This window comes from Oryx dammah, unplaced genomic scaffold (assembly GCF_014754425.2).
Source record: "Oryx dammah isolate SB20612 unplaced genomic scaffold, SCBI_Odam_1.1 HiC_scaffold_21, whole genome shotgun sequence".
NCBI classification, from domain to species: Eukaryota; Metazoa; Chordata; class Mammalia; order Artiodactyla; family Bovidae; genus Oryx; species Oryx dammah.
Window position 1 is genome coordinate 61,311,930 of NW_024070205.1, and position 22,722 is coordinate 61,334,651.

General features: G+C 37.1%; 1 protein-coding gene across 1 annotated transcript in view; it reads left to right on the top strand.

Moving 5' to 3' along the window:
* The window catches only part of USH2A (usherin), a 922,740-nt gene that overhangs the window by 676,889 nt on the left and 223,129 nt on the right, over positions 1-22,722 (top strand). Inside the window, exons 49-50 of the mRNA XM_040262869.1 lie at positions 7,799-8,020; positions 19,951-20,174. Coding sequence (XP_040118803.1) covers positions 7,799-8,020; positions 19,951-20,174 — 446 coding nt within the window. The remainder of the gene's footprint in view (positions 1-7,798; positions 8,021-19,950; positions 20,175-22,722) is intronic.

Here is a 22,722-nt window from a genome sequence, read left to right on the forward strand (position 1 = left end):
GCAACCAGTCAGACATTGTCAAATGCTTTACTCTCTCAAAATAATTTGCACTTTGGGAACTTTTGACTATATTTCACATCTTTCTTCCTTTGCAAAAACAAACAAAATTGCCTTGAAAATGACAACCACAGATGTGAGATGAAAAATTTCTGCTGTCCCATCCTTCCCATTCTTCAGACCAATAGGTCATATTAGGCTTTTCTCTAATTGCGTTTTCATCTCCAAGTCACATTAAAATGTTTAATAAGTTATGATTTGCAAAGAACTGTCCCAACTCTGAAAAATATCCACTTTGCCTAAAATTGATGAAAATCACTTGGTTACATTTGTCAAAGCTATGAACACCTAGGAGACCTGCCTATCATCTTTCTCAATCCTGACGCAAAGTGTCAGATCTTGAACTAAGAAAACAATCTACTTTTATTCTATTTCCAAATAAAATTCAACTTTTTTTCCCCAAAGAAAGTCCAAAAATGAAAGAAGTCCTGGAAGCTCAAAGGACATTTATTGATATTATGCAAGCCTTTCTATTGAGCATTGGCCACATTTAGATCTTTCAGTGGTTAATTTTTCAGAGGATTAGGATGCCTACCTTGATATCAGAGGGAAAAAATGCAGCCTTATGGGATAATCAAACAGAATGTTTTGCTCCAATCACTAATATCAATGTACCTAATTGAAGATATTATATTGTGATCTCAGTCTTCAGCCAGTGGTCTTTATTACCTGGCTTAACACTGTTTACATCATGAAAGAAAAACATGTTGATCCCAAACCATCTTATTGTTTGGTGGTTTTAGTCACTAGGTTGTGTCTGGCTCTTTGCAACCCTGTGCACTGTAACTTGCCAGGCTCCTCTGTCCATGGGATTTCCCAGGCAAGAATATTGGAGTGGGTTGCCATTTCCTTCTCCAGAGGATCTTCCCCACCCAGGGGTCAAACCCACATCTCCTGCATTGCAGGCAGATTCTTTACTGCTGAGCCACCAGGGAAGCCCATTTCAATGTAATTAAAATTCACTCAGTAGTCTGCCAGTTCAAGCCTGAGACAGATCTAGGCATTTTGATATTTCTAGACAAGTCTGAAATATGGGTGAATAATATTTACCTCATTTTGGTGAATAATGTTGACTTCATTTTTTTCTCACAACTTTCCTCCATAGAACCCCATGACAAAGAGCAGCAGAGAAAAGAATGCACTTTCCACTCCCCTTTTTTATAAATATGCTAATGACCTCAAGCTAAATGTTAATGTGGGTCATTCTTTGATAAGAATAACAATTAACTGTTAAGACTGCATGGTAGCTTTTAAAGAGAAAACATTTTCAAGCCTGTCGTGAAATAGATTCATTTGGAGAGGTTAATGAGAAGGTGACTGGTCCTTGTGTCTTATGTCTAATAGCCCTTTTTTGAGGGGAAAAAAATCAGTTTTACTTCTCATTGATATAATCCACACCTCTTTTTATGAAGCCTTTTCTTCGCTCAGTAACTGAATAACATTCTGAGAGATTCAGGGAAATATGACTGAAATATCCAATTGATATTTGTTGTACTCAAAAATGGATTTCTTTTTAAAGGATTAGTTTTCCCCAATATAAGTATATACACTGTTCTTCTAAGCCCACCATTGTCCTAAGTGATGTTTAATTAACCAATGGTGCCTCTGGACCATGTGACACATTACGGTAAAGAAAGTCTGTCCAAAAGGGACACTGCGCATTCTCTAGCTGTAAAGATTTAAGAAATGGGAACTACACTACAGATCAGAGAGGAGAAACCTCTCACCTAGAAAACCATAACAAATACAGTAACCTCACTGTTCGCAGTAAAGCATTTCTCGTTTGCCTCAGGTACTTCATATAAGTAGAATCATATAATCTTGGTCCTTTTGTGACTGGCTTATTTTCAACGTTCATCCATGTTGTAGCACATGTCAGAATTTCCTTCCTATTTCAGGTTGAATAATATTCCATTGCGTGTATTTACAACATTTGGTTTATCTGTTCACCTGAGGATGGGCATTTGAGCTGTTTCATGTCTTGACTGTTGTGAATAAGGCTGTTGTAAACATTGCTATACAACTGTCTATTCAAGTCCTTGCTTTCACTCTTTTTGGCTATATACCCCAAACTGGAATTCCTATATTATATGATAACTCTATGTTTAATTTTTTGAAGAACTGCTATAGTGTTTGCCACAGCAGCTGCACCATTTTGCATTCTCAACAGCAGTGCGCAGGGTTCCAATTTCCCCATTTTCTTGCTAACACTTGTTTTCTATTTTTGTTTTGTTTTTATAGTAACCATAACTGGGTGTGAAATAGTATCTCATTGTGATTTTGATACACATTTCCCTAATAATTCATAATATTGAATTTATTTGTGCTTATTGGCCATATGTGTGTGTGTGTATATATATATATATATATATATCTCTTCTTTAGAGAAATGTCTACATGTATCCTTTGTGTGTGTGTGTGCTTAATTGCTCAGTTGTGTCTGACTCTTTGCAACCCCATGGACTGTAGCCTGCCAGGCTCCTCTGTCCATGGGGATTCTCCAGGTAGGAATACTGGAATAGGTGGGTTGCCATGCCCTCCTCCAAGGGATCTTCCCAACCCAGGGACTGAACCAAGGTCTCTCACATTGCAGGCAGATTCTTTACCATCTGAGACACCATGGAAGCCTCTATGTATCCTTTGCCCATATTTTAATTGGATCGTGTTTTTGCTGTATTCTGCATATTGGTACCTTATTAAATATATGATTTACAATTACTTTCTCCTATGGGTCATAGTTTTAATCAGTTGGTAGAAGGAATGATGCTAAAGCTGAAACTCCAATACTTTGGCCACCTCATGCGAAGAGTTGACTCATTGGAAAAGACTCCAATGCTGGGAGGGATTAGGGGCAGGAGGAGAAGGGGACGACAGAGGATGAGATGGCTGGATGGCATCACCGTCTCAATGGACGCAAGTCTGAGTGGACTCGGAGTTGGTGATGGACAGGGAGGCCTGGCGTGCTGCAGTTCATGCTGTCGCAAAGAGTCAGACACGACTGAGCGACTGAACTGAACTGAACTGAAAGATGCTCAACACTTCCTAAATCTTGTTACGTTTTTTATTCCTCTTTCTAAAAAAGTTGATTTCTTTTGGTGGTCTCCATAAGCACCTGAATTGCACTCATGAAGGTGTTTTCAGGTTATCTTCTTCAAAAATTTTGTTTAGAATTGAGAGCTAGATGATGCGAGAATTTGTGAGGATTTATAGCAGTTTTTCTGTTGAATAGTTTTTAAGGGGGGCAAAACCTCTTATGTGATTTAAAAGAAAAAACAACAGTTGAAAATAAAACTTACTACTCACTGACCAGATTAAATATAACTATACTATCATGCTCTTAATATAGCTGTCTGTTCAGTTCAGTCACTCAGTTGTGTCCGACTCTTTACAACCCCATGAACCACAGCACACCAGACCTCCCTATCCATCACGAACTCCCGGAGGTTACCCAAACCCATGTCCACTGAGGCATTGATGTACAGATATATAATTATCAAGCTATCAAGTTATCTTTACATTTTAGTTTTCACCAGAATGAATCTTAGTTTTCACCAGTGTGAATCCTTAGTCCATTCATTTTTGCAGAAAACACACTGACAGAAATAGTATACCTAGTTGTGCCAGCAGGTTGATTTTTCCCTGCAGCTGCAACTTGTTTTTTGTTTTTTTTTTTTTTTTTTAGTAAGATGGGAGTTTGCCTTACTTTCTTTGTTGGTTCTGGAGTTTCCTGAAGACTCACCTACAATGGTGTAAGACTAAACTTGTATTCAAAGTATTGGTCTACCTCTGCAACAGGGGCTACCAGATTTCCAGCTGTTATACTTGCAGCTTTTGTGCTTATACCGCCTCTTCCTCATCCTTGAGGAAATAAAGGAAGAAATAAATGATGTCTTTTCTGCCAGTGATCATGATATTCTCTAAAGGGTCTGAAATTAGTTACAGTACATGTTTACTGTGTGATGTGAGAAGTCCTTCCTGAAATTTGTGAAATTATGGAAATAATAGTGGTAGAGTTCCTTTACATGCTGGTTTTAACTAGCTGTTCTACATGTAACTTGGTTGCTGAGTAATTATGAGAGTGTTCAGTTCTTTTTGCATCACCCCATATTTGGGCAAATATGCTATACATCAGAAAATAGAGTATATCTGAGATCTTATGTTACTCTGCATTATTCTTTAACATGGTTTTGGTATAATATACTGTGAGCATTTTCCCCACTCAGCTTTTTTTCTTTTCTGTGTATTCATTGGCCACATAGTATTTTACTACCAGACTGCTGTCATTTAATGAGCTATTCTTCCGTTATTGAGCATGTCCACTCACACTGTGACTTAGATACCTTAGCTTCATAGTACCCTTATCAAAACTTTTTGGATATCATTGTCATTTCTTTTTAGTGCTTTCAATGCTTCTTTCTCTCCTCTTTCAAGTTAACTCAATCCTTATTCGGAGAAGGCAGTGGCACCCCACTCTAGTACTCTTGCCTAGAAAATCCCACGGATGGAGGAGCCGGGTAGGCTGCAGTCAGTGGGGTCACAAAGAGTCGGACATGACTGAACGACTTCCCTTTCACTTTTCACTTTCCTGCATTGGAGAAGGAGATGGCAACCCACTCCAGTGTTCTTGCCTGGAGAATCCCAGAGATGGGGGAGCCTGGTGGGCTGCCGTCAATGGGGTCGCACAGAGTCTGACACGACTGAAGCGACTTAACAGCAACAGTATCTTTGCATGCCTAACACTTTTTAATTTTGATGAAGTCTAAATGATCTATTTTTCTTGTTGTTGCCTGTGCTTTTGGTGTCATATCCAAGAAACGATTGCCAAAGCCAATGTCATTAAACTTTTCTCCTATGTTTTCTCCTTAAAAATGTTTAGTTTTAGCTTTTACATGTAGGTCTTGGGCCCATTTTTATTTAATTTTTGTATATAGTATAATATATGGGTTCAACTTCATTCTTTCTATTTGGATGTCTAGATTTTCCACTGACATTTGTTGAAAAGAAGGCCCTTTCCCCCAGTGAATGGTCTTGACATCCTTTTGGAAATCATTTGCTTATATATGCAGGGTTTTATTTCTGAGCTCTCTATTTGGTTCCATTGGTTTATATGTCTGTCTTTGTACTAGGATCACATCATTTTGATTACCATAACTTTACTGTAAGGTTTGAAGTCAAGCAATGTGAGATTGACAGCTTTATTCTTTTTGAAGATTGTTTGGCTATCTGAAGTACCTGGAGACTCCATTTGAATATTAAAGTTGATTTTTCTCTTTCTGCAAGAAGTGTTATTGGGATTTTAATAGGGATTGCATTGAACTGATCACTTTGTGTAATATTGACATATTAACAATATCAGGTCTTCTAATCCTTGAATGTGGAATATCCAATTTAATTCTAATTTCTTTTAGCCACAGTTTGTAGTTTTCACTCTATATTTCCTTGACCTCCTTGATTAAGCTTATTCTTAGGTGCTTTGATATTATTGTAAATGAAATTTTTTTTAATTTCCTTTACAATTTTTCATTTTTATTTTTATAATATATATTTTGTACATTGACTTTATATCCTGCAACTCTGCTGAATTCTCTTATTAGTTCAGATTGGGTTTTGAGTGTGAAATCTTTAGGGTTTTTCTACCCATGAAATTACATTGTCTGTGAACAGAGATAAATTTTACTTCTTCTGTTTCAGTATGGATGCCTTTTATTTCTTTTTCTTGCCAAATTGCTCTGGTTATCCTCTAAATATTATGTTGAGTAGAAATGGTGAAAATCATCTTCCTGATCTTAGAAGAAATGATTTCTTGAGTATAACAGTAGTTGTAGGGTTTTCTCACATGCTTATTATTGTGTTGAGGTATTCTCTTCTACTTCTGGGTTTTTAAATGTTTTTCTAACAGAAAAGTTTTGAATTTTGTCAAATGCTTTTTCTGTACCAGTGGGATGGCCATGTGTTTTCCTACTTTCATTCTACTAATATGGTTGTATTACACTGACTGATTTTTGTATGTTATCCTTGCATTTCAAGAATAAATCCCACTTGGTTATGTTGTATAATCCTTGTAATGTGCTACTGAGAGAGGGAAAGAAAGGATGTTTGAGAGAATTCTCCAGTGAAGCCATCTAGTCCAGGACTTTTCTTTGCAGGGAGGTTTTGATGAGTGATTCAATCCTGTTACTAGCTATCAGTCTATTCAAATTTTCTGTTTCTTCATGATTTAGTCTTGGTAGGTTACATGCTTCTAGTATTTGTCCATTTCATCTAGTGGGATGGGTTTTTGACCAATAAATTTTGGACAAGAAAGACCTCAGGGATAACTGCTAAGAGTTCTTGTCCTATTTTTGTGCTCTTTATATATGTGCCCATAGTTAAATATTGTCCCATATTTTAAATATCATTTTGGTTAGCAGTTCATCTTGCTTTTACTAACCACGTTTTGGCATATGCTGGCTTCATAAGAAGATGAGCTAATTGACAGAGATCAAGGAGTCGAGGACTATGAATTCCTGAGGCAATCCTTAATTCTTCATAGATCTTGTGCCTTTTCTTAAGAAGGTTTGGCAAGTTATTAACTAGATTATGAAAATCGTTTCTGGACCTTGATTTAAATTTGTAGAACCTGCCAGGTTGGCCATCATATTCACATACCTTATAAGATTTAATGAAGGGATAGTGTCCAGGGATAAAGATATGTTTAAGAAGAGGCAGTGGAGGAAAGAGAAAAGGGTCTGTTGAAGATGTGGAAAGGAGAAAATTAGTAAGGCAAAAGGGAGAGAAGGTCAAGGTTCAGGGGGTTAGGAAGGAGGTCAACCCAGAATTGGTCATGAGGTACAAAAGGAAGATGAAGTTTGATTTTCAGATCTTCCAATTTCTTATTAGTCTTGTCTAAGATTTCTAAGATTTCCTTCAGAAAATCCATTAAAATTTTTTTCTGTCTTTAGAGTTTTCCTATCTTTTAGACAATGCTTCATACCAAAAAAAAAAAAAAAAAAAAGCAGACTACTGATATTTAGAGTATTTGAACCCTTTCATCCCAAGGCACTATGCAAAAGATTATTTTATTCTTATCTGAGGTTTCCCAGAATATCACATGAAGGGTAAATGTAGATGTAACTGTGTCAGTGAAATTCAGTGTCCACCATAGCTCAGCAAAATACTAATATGCAGACTTGAATACAGGATTTTTACCTCTTCTCACTTGACTAACCTTTTCACTGGAAATATTTTTGATTAAATAAATATAGTTTAAGTAAATTAGAATCAAAAGCAATATGAATTATCAAGAATTGTTTTCTGAATCCATCCAAAAAATTTTTTTCCAAAAAAAATTATACTAAATAGATAGAAGAGTATTTGTACACAGATCATTTTTATAATGCCACTTAATCCATGTCACCAGAACTTCATGTGCTCATGTAGTAGCAGTCAGAAAATAGGCAACATAGCCTTGCCTCTAAGTTGGCATATGTGTATGTCATGTTTATACACCTTCAACATGTTTGTTTATACATGTTTATCACCTTCAGTGCAAAATTAAACCACGTTTATACACCTTCAGTACAAAAATGTTCATACACCTTAATGTAAAAATTTTGAAGTTGTATTGAGATTTTCTATCTCTGGTATGACAGTTTCCTGTCAACTGGTTGGCATCTGCAAGATCGTTGTGATAACATTTCATTGTGAGTCAAAGCATATTTTTTTAACTCATGCAATGATGGTTATTGTCCTAAATTGACAGGTGAAGTATGTTGTCCAGATGAACAGCACAATCGGGTTTCCGCTGGCCTAGGCAACTCCTGCTGTGGCAGAATGCCGTACTCCACCTCAGGAAAGCAGATTTGCTGTGCTGGGAGGCTCCACGATGGCCACGGCCAGCAGTGCTGTGGTGGACAGATTGTGAGCAAAGATTTCGAGTGCTGCGGGGGAGAGGAAGAGGGTGTGGTGTACAATCGCCTTCCAGGTAAGGGAGCCTTGTCTACTTTTCAGTAAACAGAGAATCTGTGAAGCAGAGAAGTTGACAGATTTGCCTTAGATATAAAACATATACATAATGAAAGTTTATTTTAATTACATCTGATGCAACAACTAACTACACACTGTCTAATAAAGAAAGATGTAATCTCACATTTTTATGTGCATGTGATGCATTTCATAAAAACAGACCAAAACTCTTTCTTCTTGAAAAGTGTCATGTCCACCAAAAAGCAAACAAACACAAGAATGCATTGGTTCTGGACCAAGAGAATAATTCACAGCAATACTGATAAGGTACAAATTATTACTGATGATGTTGTGTACAAATTCTTTTACTCCCTTTTTGCTATAGCTATTAAATTAACGTCAATAGCAATAACTGTCATTAAGTATTTACTACCTAGGAGGTACCATGCCCAGTGTTTTATACATTGTTACCTCAATTAATCTTTACAAAATGGTTACTATTATTATTCATGTTTTTAAATGAAGGAACTGAGGCACAGAGATTAGACATTTGCACAGATCACACATTTAGTCAGATCTAGATTTGGGTGCTCCTGAAAGGTATAAAACTGGGGCAATGGTCTTTAAGAAAACAAAATGATGACAAAACAAAATATAAAAAAATATTTCTAAGGGAAAATAAATTATAAGAATTATAATTTTAATTATATAACTTCTGGCATCTCTATTTTTTCCCCTGACATTTTTAACTTATACACTTGGTCACCTTTTCATATAAAAATGGCTTTGTACTATAATTATCTAGAGAGAATAGAAAGATATTATCTAGAGAGAATACATACTTCATTCTTTTCTGTTACATAGTTGATCAAACTATTTTTTAATGATTTTAAGTTTATAGAAGTGACTTTTAAGCTTCACAACTCATCAATATAATTTTATAGAAATGTTTGATTATTGTCAAATTTGGAGAAATACCTACCAAGGTTTTTTTTAAGGTTTTAGGATGTTTTAACTTTTTTTGTCTTAAGCTGATTTGCAGTGACTCGTCTTAGCTATTTGTTGACTTGACAGTATCATTACCAGTTTTCATGGATATCCTTACTGTATGACTGAATTTATAAGTTGTATTTTGTCATAGATGCCATTGTTTTATCTACAAATGAGTAAGAAGTTGAGATTTTTCCAATATGAGCTATTTCTGTTCATAATTTGTATGATCAAAGTAATCAAATTGCTTATGCATTGCTTCAATCCTAGATCCAACATTTTCTTTTAATAGTTTCCTACTTTGGGTATGATTTGAAATTTATCTTGTTACAGTTTTCTTCTTGATGTCAGAATATTTCAGTTGATTCCATTGTTCATTTTTATAGCTTTTGTCTCATTAATTTTTCTATCTGATCTTTCTTTAAACCTTTCCTTTACATGCATACAAATTAAAAGTTTGTGATTTCTCACATTCCTTATCTTTCCAAATTGTGGTTAAAATGACATATTTAAGCCTTGACAACTTTTTAAAGAAAGTGACTGAAATCACATTAGCTACTGAACCCAAACTAAATATTCCCCAGACTCAACTTCCCCTTGGTTTGAGCTCAAAAAGGTCCATGGCTACCCCAGTCTTAATCAATATGAAGACACATATAACAGAGGGCAAGTTAAAAGGGCAAGAGACAGTGGCAAAACAAACTGTAGTTATATATCATACATTTGCAAATTTCATAAATATATATAACCATGATTGCCTTGGAAGGGGCTCATGCAAGCAAAGGACCTTGAAGATCAAGTTTCCTGAGCTTTAAGGTAAATCTACCCCTACAACTAGTATGTGTTAGAAGTCTAGCCCCTCCAAGTTAAGATTTTGGGACATCATAGTATCTTGATGGAGATGAACTATGAACTCTCCACTATCTTTCTATAATTTCTTCTCTGTTCAAAAAACTCAAAGAATTATCCATAATACAAGTACCAATTATTTAAATTATTATAGTTTTATTGTTAAATATCATGTTCTTATATACATTCTCTTTTCTGTAAAGTTCTGATGTAAACTATTAAGAGGAGCTCTTCAATAATGAAGTTAATCAAAATGATTGAAAGTATTGATCCTGGCTATACCAAAATCTTGTCCCTTAATAAGAATATAGACTCTCAGTATTTGGGTAGCCCTTGGACTGCAAGGAGATCTAACCAGTCCATTCTGAAGGAGATCAGCCCTGGGATTTCTTTGGAGGGAATGATGCTGAAGCTGAAACTCCAGTACTTTGGCCACCTCATGCGAAGAGTTGACTCATTGGAAAAGACTCTGATGCTGGGAGGGATTGGGGGCAGGAGGAGAAGGGGACGACAGAGGATGAGATGGCTGGATGGCATCACGGACTCGATGGACGTGAGTCTGAGTGAACTCCGGGTGTTGGTGATGGACAGGGAGGCCTGGCATGCTGCGATTCATGGTGTCGCAAAGAGTCAGACACGACTGAGCAAGAACTCAGTATATAAATAAGAAATGCTAAATTTAATTAAAATAAATTTTTAATTTTTAATTATTTATAATTAAATTTCAATCCTCCCAATGTGGGAAAGACTAATTTCCTTCTTTGAACCAAAGGAAAAAAAAAAAAACACAAAAAACCCTGATTTCTGGTTATTTATTTTTATCTCTGAATAACTATCAAGGGTACTTCCAAGGCATTTACTATCCTGTGAAGTTGTAGATCACCTCTCTGGATCCACAATTGTATGCATCTTAGGCATTTTTAAAATCCAAACCAGTGGGATATATCTGGAGGAGGATTTTAATATATATGCTGTCAAGTTGGCTGATAGTCGTATGTCACTATGTTGGTTTCCATCAACTGTCCAGAAAATAGTAAGAGTGAATAGTTGTCCTACACACAACAGAATTAGATTTCAATTATGACATTTTCGTTGACCTGGCGAATTTAAGGATTACCTCTGGATCTTTCCTATAAGCTAACAAGAAACTTGACTTTGCCAGGAAAAACAAGCAAAAACAAAAAGGAAAAACCAACCTCCCAATGTAGATGCACAGTCATTTAAGTAATTTCCTCCATGGATAGTAGATGTGAGAGACTATTATTCCAAATATAGTCAAGAAATATAGCCAGTCAAGAAATCCAGCCCAGTGTCTCCTTGTTATTCAGTTGCTCAGTTGTGACTAACTCTTTGTGACCCCATCGACTGCAGCACACCAGGCTTCCCTGTCCATCACCTTCTCCTGGAGCTTACTCAAACTCATGTCCATTGAGTCGGTGATGCCATCTAACCATCCTGTCCTCTGTCGTCCCCTTCTCCTCTTGCCTTCAATCTTTCCCAGCATCAGGATCTTTTCTAATGAGCCACCACTTCATATCACGTGGCCAGCGTATTGGAGCTTCAGCTTCAGCATCAGTCCTTCCAATGAATATTCAGGGTTGATTTCCTTTAGGATTGACTGGTTTGACCTCCTTGCAGTCCAAGGAACTCCAAGATACTGTTTACTGGCTAAAAGATGTACACAAAGAACAGGAGACAAATTATAGCAAGGATTTCCCTGGTGGCCCAGTGGTTAAGACTTTGACCTCTAGTACAGGGAGCAGCGGTTCAATCCCTGGGCAGAGGAACTAATATCCCACATGCCTCATGGCCAAAAAAAACCAAAACATAAAAAAAAAAAGAAAGAAATATTGTAACAGATTCAATAAAGACCTAAAAATATTACAATATGAAAAAGTGGGCAACATTCCATTTTCACTGTTGGCCAAGCTGAGTTTTATGTGTTTCATACACATTGACACGTTTCATCCTTAGAGCAAACCCTGTGAGATAGGTACTGTTATTATCTCCATTTTACAGATGAAGAAAGAGAAGCACTTCCAATGGAAGTTTAAAACTTTTTCCAAATCACACGTCAAGTCAGTGGCTGTATTACTTCAGATATCACTCATCGTTATTGTAAATGAATCTCAAAATTTATAAAGGTTCAGATACCATGGAGGTCCATTTCTTTCCCATGTAATAGGACTGTGATGTGAATGTTGTCATCCCGGTAGCTCTCTTTCCCACAGTCATTCTGATTGTTGAAAGTGCTGCTGTTTTCAACAGGTAGAGTCTCGAATTACCTGGGAATTGTATCCATTCCTGCAATCATAAGAAGGAAAAAGTATAAAATAACAGATGTGTAATTTTTTTTTATTGGCCAGACCTATGAATAGCAGATGCTTTTATTAACAGTTTATTGAAACTCAGCTATCTATAGATACCTAAATGCAAGGGAGGCTGGGAGATTTGCCTGTGAATCTCCTGCCACTATGACTAAGAGGTGTTGCTAACTCCATCCCTATAGTTAAGCTCTTAACCTTTATGAGCATTCTCTTACTGAACAAGCACTGGATACTCTCCAACCCAAACCATATCAATGTTTATCAGAACAGATGAGCAGGCCCAGTAACTACCAAGTCACAAACATTTTGAGGATGACCAGAAAAAAAGAGAGAGATTGACTGCACACCACACATGTGCCAAAGTTAGAAGAAAAGGTGCTGTGAATGTGTGCTAGGCTCTAAAGCAGCAACTTTTAAAGTATGGACGAGGGAATTCTGAAGGTGTGATCAAAACTATTTTCACAATAATACTAAACTATTACATACTAACCTATTCACCTTCATTCTCTCATACTATACAGTGGAGTTGTCCAGAGATTACATGACACGTAATACTGCAGAAGAGTTCTCTGGTTTTCTTAATTGAAGTATAGTTGATGTACAATATTACATGTTATATGCATACAATTTAGTGATTCATAATTTTTAAAGGTTGTATTCTATTTATGGTCTCCCCTGGTGCCTGAGACAGTAAAGAATTAATGAAGAATCCACCTGCAATGCAGGAGGGGTTCGATCCCTGGGTCAGGAAGATGCCCTGGAGAAGAGAATGGCAAACCACTCCAGTATTCTTGCCTGGAGAATTCCATAAACAGAGGAGGAACCTGGCAGACTACAATCCATGGGGTCCCAAAGAGTTGAACATGCATGAGCAACTAACACTTTCACTTTCATTCTATTTATAGTTATTATAAAATATTGACTATATTCCCTGTGGTGTAAAATCTATCCTTGTTGCTTATTTTTGGACATAGTGCCTTGCATCTCTTAATCCTCTACCCTTTACCTCTTCTCCCTTCCCTCTCCCCACGGGTAACCACTTATTTGTTCTGTATCTGTAAATCTGCTTCTTTCTTGTTATATATTCACTAGTTTGTTGATTCCATGTGTAAATGATAACATACTGTGTTTGTCTTTCTCTGTCTGATTTATTTCACTTAGTATAATGACTTCCAAGTCCACCCATGTTACTGCAAATGACACAATTTCATTCTTTTTTTATGACTGAGAAGCATTCCATTGTGTATATATATGCCACGTCTTCTTTATCCATTCATCTGCTGATGGACATTTAGGTTGCTTTCATGATACTGCAAAAGTTGAATGTACAAACAGAGGAATTCAGGTAGTTCTGTTAAGCCAGATGTTAAAGAGACTTGCAAAACTGTAAAACAATGTCATTCTTCTTGCTAATTTTTCTGAGTTTGGAAATATGTTTATTTTTCAAAAATATTTATATTAACATGTTATCTATTTACTATTATTTTAGGTGAATTAATGAATACCTATTTCAAACATTCCAATATTAAGCTCTAATCTAGTTCAGTTCAGTCACTCAGTCATCTCCGACTCTTTGTGACCCCATGAACCACGGCATGCCAAGCTTCCCTGTCCATCACCAACTTCCGGAGTCCACCCAAACTCATGTCCATCCAACCATCTCATCCTCTGTCATCCCCTTCTCCTCCTGCCCTCAATCTTTCCCAGAATCAAGGTCTTTTCCAATGAGTCAGCTCTTCGCATCAGGTGGCCAAAGTATTGGAGTTTCAGCTTCAGCATCAGTCCTTCCAATACCCAGGACGATCTCCTTTAGATGGACTGGTTGGATCTCCTTGCAGTCCAAGAGACTCTCAAGAGTCTTCTCCAACACCACAGTTCAAATGCATCAATTCTTCAGCGCTCAGCTTTCTTTATAGTCCAACTCTCACATCCATACATGACCACTGGAAAAACCATAGCCTTGACTAGGCGGACCTTTGTTGGCAAAGTAATGTCTCTGCTTTTTAATATGCTGTCTAGGTTGGTTATAACTTTCCTTCCAAGGAGTAAGCATCTTTTAATTTCATGGCTGCAATCTCCATCTACAGTGATTTTGGAGCCCAAGAAAATAAAGTCAGCCACGGTTTCTGCTGTTTTCCCATCTATCTGCCATGAAGTGATAGGATCTAATCTAGTAAATATCAACAAATATAACCCACATAAACAAAAGCTATTTGTAATCCTGGTTTATTTGTGAAAGTATAAAGGGGTCCTGACATCAAACTTTAAGAATCAATGCCTTAAGGCTTACTCTACTAGGAAATCATGACCATTAGTTAGTTATCCTGTACTGTGACTAATCAGTTGAGTAACTCTTATTCCTTTGGATGAGTTAATGGATCTGAAAACAGATCCATTAAAGACAGAACCATTGTTGTAGAGAAGTGGGGATGCAAAAGTGTTGCCCCCCAATATCATAATGAACAGAGTTTTAAAACAGCAGCACTGTCTCATTTTAACATTGTTGCTGTACTGTTGTTTTTATTTTTAGTCAATTGCCATATTCTTTCATTCAATAAATTTATATTGTGTTGTGATTATATTCAAAATATTCTCAGTGTTTTGTGGGTATAAAATGGCTAAGATTCTATTTCTATTCTTAAGGACCTGCAATCTAATCAAGGAGAAAAGTGCCTGTATGGTTAAACATAGGCATATGAGAAGGATGAATATATAAGCATAGTCTTAAAACTGAGTGATCACTCCATCCAAAGTGATGAAGAAAGCTAAACTACAGAATCAGAACCACAAACAAGGAGTGAGATTTTGAGATGCACGGATGGAAGAAGGATGTTTCAGCTAGAGAGCATAGCCTGAGCTGAAGTGTGAAATTAGCAGCCTGTAAAGCATGTCTAGGTAGGGGTGAGCAGTTGGGTTTATTGGAGGTAGACACAGCATGTAAGCAAATAGAGGGAGATAAAACTGAAGAGCCAAAAGGATTTGAACCTTGTTTGGTACTCAGGGAAGAGTTGATGAGATAATAATAACTGTGATTTGAGATAAATCAGATTTGAGTGACAAAATGGATGTGAAGGAGACAGAAAGATAAGTCCCTTAAAACACTATTGCCAAAAACAAAAGCAAATTTAAGTCTGTTAAAACATTCTTGCCCAAAGTGCCTTTCCTAAGCATAGATTGTCCACTAGGACAAGGTTCTGAATCTTTTGAATGTTGTACACTCCTGGTAGAGTCTTTTGAAAGTGGCATACCCTCACTTCAAATAGTAATATGTAGGATAGACCCAAAAATTTGCCTGCTATTTCACATGCCCTTGAAGTCCATTCATGGGCCCAAACTTCAGAATCCCCAAATTTCAATAAGATACCCATACTATCCAAATATTTCTTAAGCAAACTGTGATATTCCTTAATTCCTGTGACTCAAAATTAGCTCCACAGTCCTCCTGACCTTTGACAGTTCCGCTAACTCTAGTAATCATGGTGGACTGAAGAAATGAGCCTTTTAAAAAGGAAAAAAAAAAAAAATCTCTTTTTAGTCTCTTGACCTCCCTGCAGGTTTCACTGAAAATAGACACGTTCCACATGTCTTTTTTTCCTCTCCCTGTTGCCGCTCCCTCCTGTCGCCCCTAATGATTATGACCTCAATGACCTTCCAGAATATCCATATGGCCCTTTCTCTCCTCAACCTAGCAGCACCATACCTGCTGCATGAGGGTTTGGATCTCATAATATTGTTCCTAAGCCTGGCCTCTCTCCCTGCCTGGCATTGTGTGCCTGCCACAAGACCGGGCTGGCTCATAAAACATCTCTTTATGTACTTTATTACTTAAACTCTTTTATTTGCCTGCAGGAGCCCTTTAACAAAATCACATTGAATTGACTTTCTCACACCAAATCAAATCTCCCTGGTCCCAGTTCAGTTGTCTTTGTCAATATGTATTTTATAAATGGAGTGAATTAACAGATGCTGTTGGAACAGAAGTGCTGGGGTAGCGTTTATGTTTTTAGTGCTCTCTCTGGGCAGATGAGTTGTGTAGGAGTGTTATACAGGTACCTCGGGATGAAAGTCAGGCTCGTCATTTCGGTGGATGTGTATTAACCATTTTCTTTGACTATATTTTCAACCTCTTTATTACTCTTTTTATTCGTAGTGTTTGCTTATATGGTTTTATCATTTGTGCCATCAGTCTTGAGTTTGACTTGATTATACCCCTTCATATTAAAAGATGAAAATTAAAGCCTCTCTGTCATGCTGAAAGGACAAGATTTTCTGTTAGCCAAGAGGAACTGACGATGACATACCTTGAGAACAGATTGCTTTAGTTCTGTTATCTGTGTTGTCCATGCAGTCTTGGGTTTGAAACTCTGGGTTGAAACTCTTCTAGAATAAGGTTCTGAGTTTCCATATCCTTGACTGGGACAGCTGTAGAATGAATGGCTAATCCTGTTACATAGATGGGATTTGGGGACTTTGCAAAGAGGAAAATACATTACAGAAAGACATTGTGTAAGACCTGTATTGAAAGAAGAGTTCCCAGAAAGATTTCCATATGACATAATGAACTTTTGAAAAGTGTAATATATAAACGCTATGAAATACACTGCAATGATTTGGGAAATGTTTTCACCCTACCCTCAGTTTTGTGGGGTTAGTCTTAGAGCCATCTGCTGGTGAAGAAAAATGCATTTCTTTTCTTTCATGTTCTGCCATCAACATTATGTTTGTCCTTAGAATGACTAAACACAAGTAATCTTTTTTTTTTTTAACATTCTTCTAAATCTGAAATATAACCCCATGGCTTAAAATGTGGTCTCCATGGTCAATCCCAGAGTTCCACAATGATTTGTCATATTCCAGACTCTGTTTTTTATGACTATTATTTCTATCTCAAAAGCATGCTAATTCTTGGGCTTTTTTTTTTTTAATGGAGCACTTGTTTTATAGAATTAATGATTTAGAAACTAATCAGGATTAGATATTTGTAAATGTTCTTCTTTCAGCCATGGACAATAAGTAAGTGTTGGTAACATATTGGAAGTATTCATAATATTATGAGTAAAAAAATTATTTCCTTCACTATTTTTCAGTTGTATCCAATACAGTGGAAGCTATCCATTGGTTATATATACAGTTTGGAAAACTATATAATATAGGTTGTTTGATCTCAAAGAGAAATATCTAATAGTTCAGTGCTTACTCTACCCTTTTAATAATATCTGCATCTTGTTCAAAGAGAATCTCCACATTTGTACAAATTTAATGAAGAGCCTCTGGAAGTATAGATCAATCCATCAATAATACATGACCCATTTTGTTTTTCTTTGGGCATATTTAAAACTGTGCCTTCTCTGTGTCAAAGTTCAAAAGTCAAGTGCTCCATGTGATAAATTAGATAGGGTCAAAAGTTATTGCAATGCAGTTTCAGAAGAGTGTCTCTGAATTTGCAGTTCATTCATGCTGAAGTGATGCACTATGGGAATTACTACCAAGCTCTGCTCGGCAACATCTGCTCTCCCTAAGTGAGTTAGTGCACGTCAGACATCTTTATGTCAGAATATTGCAGTGATGGATGCAGTCTTCAGAAAATGCTGCATAAAAATCTGGTGTGCCGTTCTGGCCATTAAGTGAAATTACTATTTAAATTAATGGCACTGTCACAGTTTATCTGTGCAAAGAATGAACGCTGATTAGGGTATTAAGTAATTAGCAATTTATCACACTGGAACAAGGTTGATAATAATTAAAGAAGTAATGGTTTACCAAAGAAACTAGAAAGGGAGTCACTTCTTGTTATGTGAGTGAAATCTTGGCTGAAAATTTTAATTCAGTGAAACAAAGATGAAGCTCTTTGTGAAAGAATGCATCTTTTTTTTTTTCTAGTGTAAAAACAATTCATTATCAAAATTTTAGTTGACCTGTCAAAAGTCCCTCAGAGCGATCAAATGACTGATTAGGAGTTTGGAATTAGGTCAATGTCTGCATTTTGATTTTATACTGAAAGCATGGTAGAACCATAAAGTAATTTGGGAGTGGAGGGGGAGAATGTATTCTGCTCCCTAAAGGGTCGGTTTTCAGATTTTGATTGCTCTTTAAAATAGAAACATGAATTACTTTAAGAAAAGTGCTAGAGAAAAAAAAATGACAGCAAAGAATCCAAGGTTGTATTTAAATGTCTGATCAGAAAGCAGCAGAAAAAAAAAAAGCGCAAACAATATAAAACTTGAAGCTGTGGATTTTTTTGTGTGTGTATATGTGAATTTTACCCATCATAATCAAGACTCAGACTACAATGATAGCCCTGCAGTATATATTTTTCTGAAGAAACTTTCCCTGGAAATGTTACAAACAACTAAAATTAATACTAAAGTACCAAAAAAACCTACAGTTTACCTTTAAACCAATTACTCAGGACACGTATCACATGTCCATGTGATAAACATGGTGATGAAATGCAGTAATGATCAATGTATATTATTAATCAAACTTAAAATGTTTTAATATTGAACTTTTTTTCAAAGTAGAAAGGTCAGTGATAGGGTCCTTTGGAGTCATGAGTGGACAAACATCTTTCTTAAGGCATGTGTCAAATCAGTGTCTACTTTTGGTGATTTTTTAAATATAATCTAAAAAGTACTTAAAATTCATTTTTCTGTTATTAGGGGGCTATTTCATAGTGTAGATATATGTACAGGACCAGATTAAACAATTTAGGACCCCAGGGCACTTTGAAGTTGAGTCTCTTTGTGTTATCAGTCAGGACTAATAATAAATAAACAAAATTATAATTAAAATAAATCATTCATCACATTGCACTGCTGTGTAACTGGATTTAAATTCTACTATGATAGCCTGGTGACATGGGGTATAGGTACCTTAATTTCTAGTTTAATCTGACTCTAGAGCATTGTTTGCTTATTCAGCCTTTTTATGTCTATATTTTTGCTGTGTCTCTTCTATTGCAAGATCTAAATGATGTGAACTCAGGAAGTTACACTGAACTGGGTGGGGAAAAGGAGGCTCTTTGGTACTTCAGGTACACCTGTCTTTCATTGAGAACTGGGGGTCAATGACTGTCTCCACAACGTCTTTCTGCCACCGCCCTGTACCCCTTACCCATATCTAGCAATGGATCCACTTGCAGCTGAAAAAAAAAATGCTGGCCAACTGGTTTACCTGATCAGTGAGTATGATCAACTGGTTTTGAACACAAATCTCTCTTATCATCCAAGGATGGCTACAGTTGCTGCTGGATTCACAAGGAGCATCTATCTGTATCTTAGACAAAGGCAGGCAGAAACCTACACGATGCTTAGGCAATGTCTCCAGTTCTAGGATGGTGCTCCCTCTCCACTGCCTAGCCTCTTATCCCAGAGTGCTTGGGTGACTTCTTCTCCTTTGTGAATTTCTAGAGATTTCTTCTGAGTTTCTGTGGTTTAACTGCCACTTCTTCCATAACAAGATGTTATCATCACAAAATGGGTAGGTAATTCTCATGACAGAAATCAGATCATTTTTTTTATGGAGCTTCAGAGAAGTTTGGCACCCTGCTGAATGATTTTTAGTACACTTCCTCTTGTGTGTTACCTAATTAGTGTCTAGTGCAAGAGCCCTAGACAGAAGGACCCCTCACTGTACATTTAAATCACCGTGCTAGGGAAATGCTACCTGAGCTATTGTACCATTTCAGTCTGAGTCTGACATTTTTATACCAAACTTTATAGCAGCCTCAGTTTTCTTCTCTTTTTTTAATTTCATATTCATATATAACATTTTATTGTTGCAGGGATGTTCTGTTGTGGGCTGGATTATGTGAATATGTCAGATACCATATGCTGCTCAGCTTCCAGTGGAGAGTCTAAAGCACATGTTAAAAAGAATGACCCAGTGCCAGTAAAATGCTGTGAGACTGAACTTATTCCAAAGAGCCAGGAATGCTGTAATGGAGTTGGATATAATCCTTTGAAATATGTTTGCTCTGACAAGATTTCAACTGGAATGATGATGAAGGTAATTGATAGAAAACCTCTCAGAGGCACTGATTTGACAATGGAAAGAGAAATACATTGTTCATAACTATTTTTCTAAAATAGGAATATAAAAACTCCTGTGTGCATTATTCATTTTCACATTACATCCATATTAATACCAAATGAGTTAGCTATGATTGATGTTATTGCAATGAATTCTAAAGGAATTAATAATGATTAGCTGTTCTCAGCTTTACCAGCACTTCAGATTAGTGCAGACAGAAAGTCTGAGATGCTGAAAGAGCGGGCATGGTGTTGTGGATGGAGATGAAAAGAAATTTAGCTTCTTTCCTCTAGTCCCCCAACCATAGAACTTCACTTTCTTTTAAGAGAGACTTCAGGTCCAGCAGATTCACTTAGTTGTGTTTATTTCATATTCCTAGAGACAGTGCAAGTTCAGCAAAAGCTAGCCAACCACAAAAATGAATAACCCTATGGGCACATCATTTATGTCTGTCCGTTGAGATGTTTCACATGCAGCCATGCCTTATTTGTTAGCATTAAACTTGACCCCAGACTCCAGAAACCCATCATTTTAAGGAAAGGACTAGGAACATTTATTTGTCATTCAGTTCAGTTCAGTTCAGTCGCTCAGTCGTGTCCGACTCTTTGCGACCCCATGAATCGCAGCACACCAGGCCTCCCTGTCCATCACCAACTCCCGGAGTTCACTCAGACTCACGTCCATCGAGTCAGTGATGCCATCCAGCCATCTCATCCTCTGTCGTCCCCTTCGATGGCTAAAAACGGCTGCTTTCATCAAAGACAATGGAAGAGATCTTGATGACGGAAGTAATTATACAGTCTTGGTGTGAGCATCATGGACATGGAATGGACCATAAGTCTTGAGAGTTTTAGGGCCCTGGCAAGCACTTTGCAGCAATGAATATTAACACATAACACTGTGGAAGAGAATAGATACTTCATGGAAGTGAATAATCATACAAAATGCTCAATAAAAATAATGAGGATTTTTGTCTACAAATTTTTTTAAAAGTCGATCTGATTTCATAGCAAATAGACTTGTGGACATGGCCCCCCACTCCAGTACCCTTGCCTGGGAAATCCTATGGACAGAGGAGCCTGGTGGGCTGCAGTCCATGGGGTCGCTAAGAGTCGGACACGACTGAGCGACCTCACATTCACTTTTCACTTTCATGCATTGGAGAAGGAAATGGCAACCCACTCCAGTGTTCTTGCCTAGAGAATCCCAGGAATGGAGGAGCCTGGTGGGCTGCCATCTATGGGGTTGCACATAATCGGATACAACTGAAGCGACTTAGCAGCAGCAGCAGCAGCAGACTTGTGGACACAGTTGGGGAAGGAGAGGGTGGGACGAATTGAATTAAGAGAGTAACCTTGAAACATATGTTACGATTTGTAAAAAAGATAGTGGGAATTTGCTGAATGACTGGGGGAACTCAAATCTGGTGTTCTGTGACAACCTAGAGGGATGAGAGGTGAGAGGGAGGCTCAGAAGGCAGGGAACATATGTATACTATGGCTGATTCATGTTGATGTATGGCAGAAACCAACACATCATTGTAAAGCAATTATCTTCCAATTAAAAATAAATAAATTTTAAGAATCGTTCTGATTTGAATAAAACTTTAATTAGCCAGTTCTATGAAAGAAATATAATCAACACTATGTTTCTAAAGTTTAAGTTTATTCCAGGCCAGTGTTTTCAGAAGTTTGGACTAGGACATTTTTCTTAAGTAATATTTTTATTACTTATAAAAATACTTACTTATTATTACTTTTATTACCAGTCTTAAAGAACTGGTAATGTTGCAAGAATATGCCTTTGAAATAACAAGTTAGGAAGGATCTATGTAGAAAACTCTCCTTAAAGGGGCATTCATGTTTGAAAAATGAAGATAGAAAACCTATTAGTTTCAGAAATGACACCATCATTCACAACTCATTTCGTGTTAGTAGCTCAGTCATGCCCCGCTCTTTGTGACCCTATGGACTGTAGCCCATCAGGCTCCTCTATCCATGGGATTTCCCAGGCTAGAATACTGGCATGGGTTGCCCTTTCCTTCTCTAGGGGATCTTCTTGACTCAGGAATCAAACCCAGATCTCCTGCAGTGCAGGCAGATTCTTTACTGGCTGAGCCACCAGGGAAGCCTCATTCACACCTATAAGTTTCAGTATTGTCCACCTCACATTTGATTCCCAGGCATCTGGTTTTGGTCAGGAAGACACAGCTTCTGTTACAAGGAGACATTCAGGATATACCTGTGATGTTTTAAGGTGGCTTGAATTGGCACTGTGAAGACCAACTAACACTTGTATTTAAAATTCATATTTAAATGGTTGTGATCAGGAAAAAAATTTTTAAATGCTGAATCAAGCAGTACGTCATAGGTGAAACTCAATCTCTAGACTCAATTTTGTTTCCTGAAGACCTTTCTAGAGTCTTCCAACTCCTGCTCCAGTCTGGACTGGATCTCTGTGGGGTTTCTGCATGGCTGTCCCAGCCAGTTTCCCAAAGCTGTCTCTTTGGGAAATCTCTTTCCTC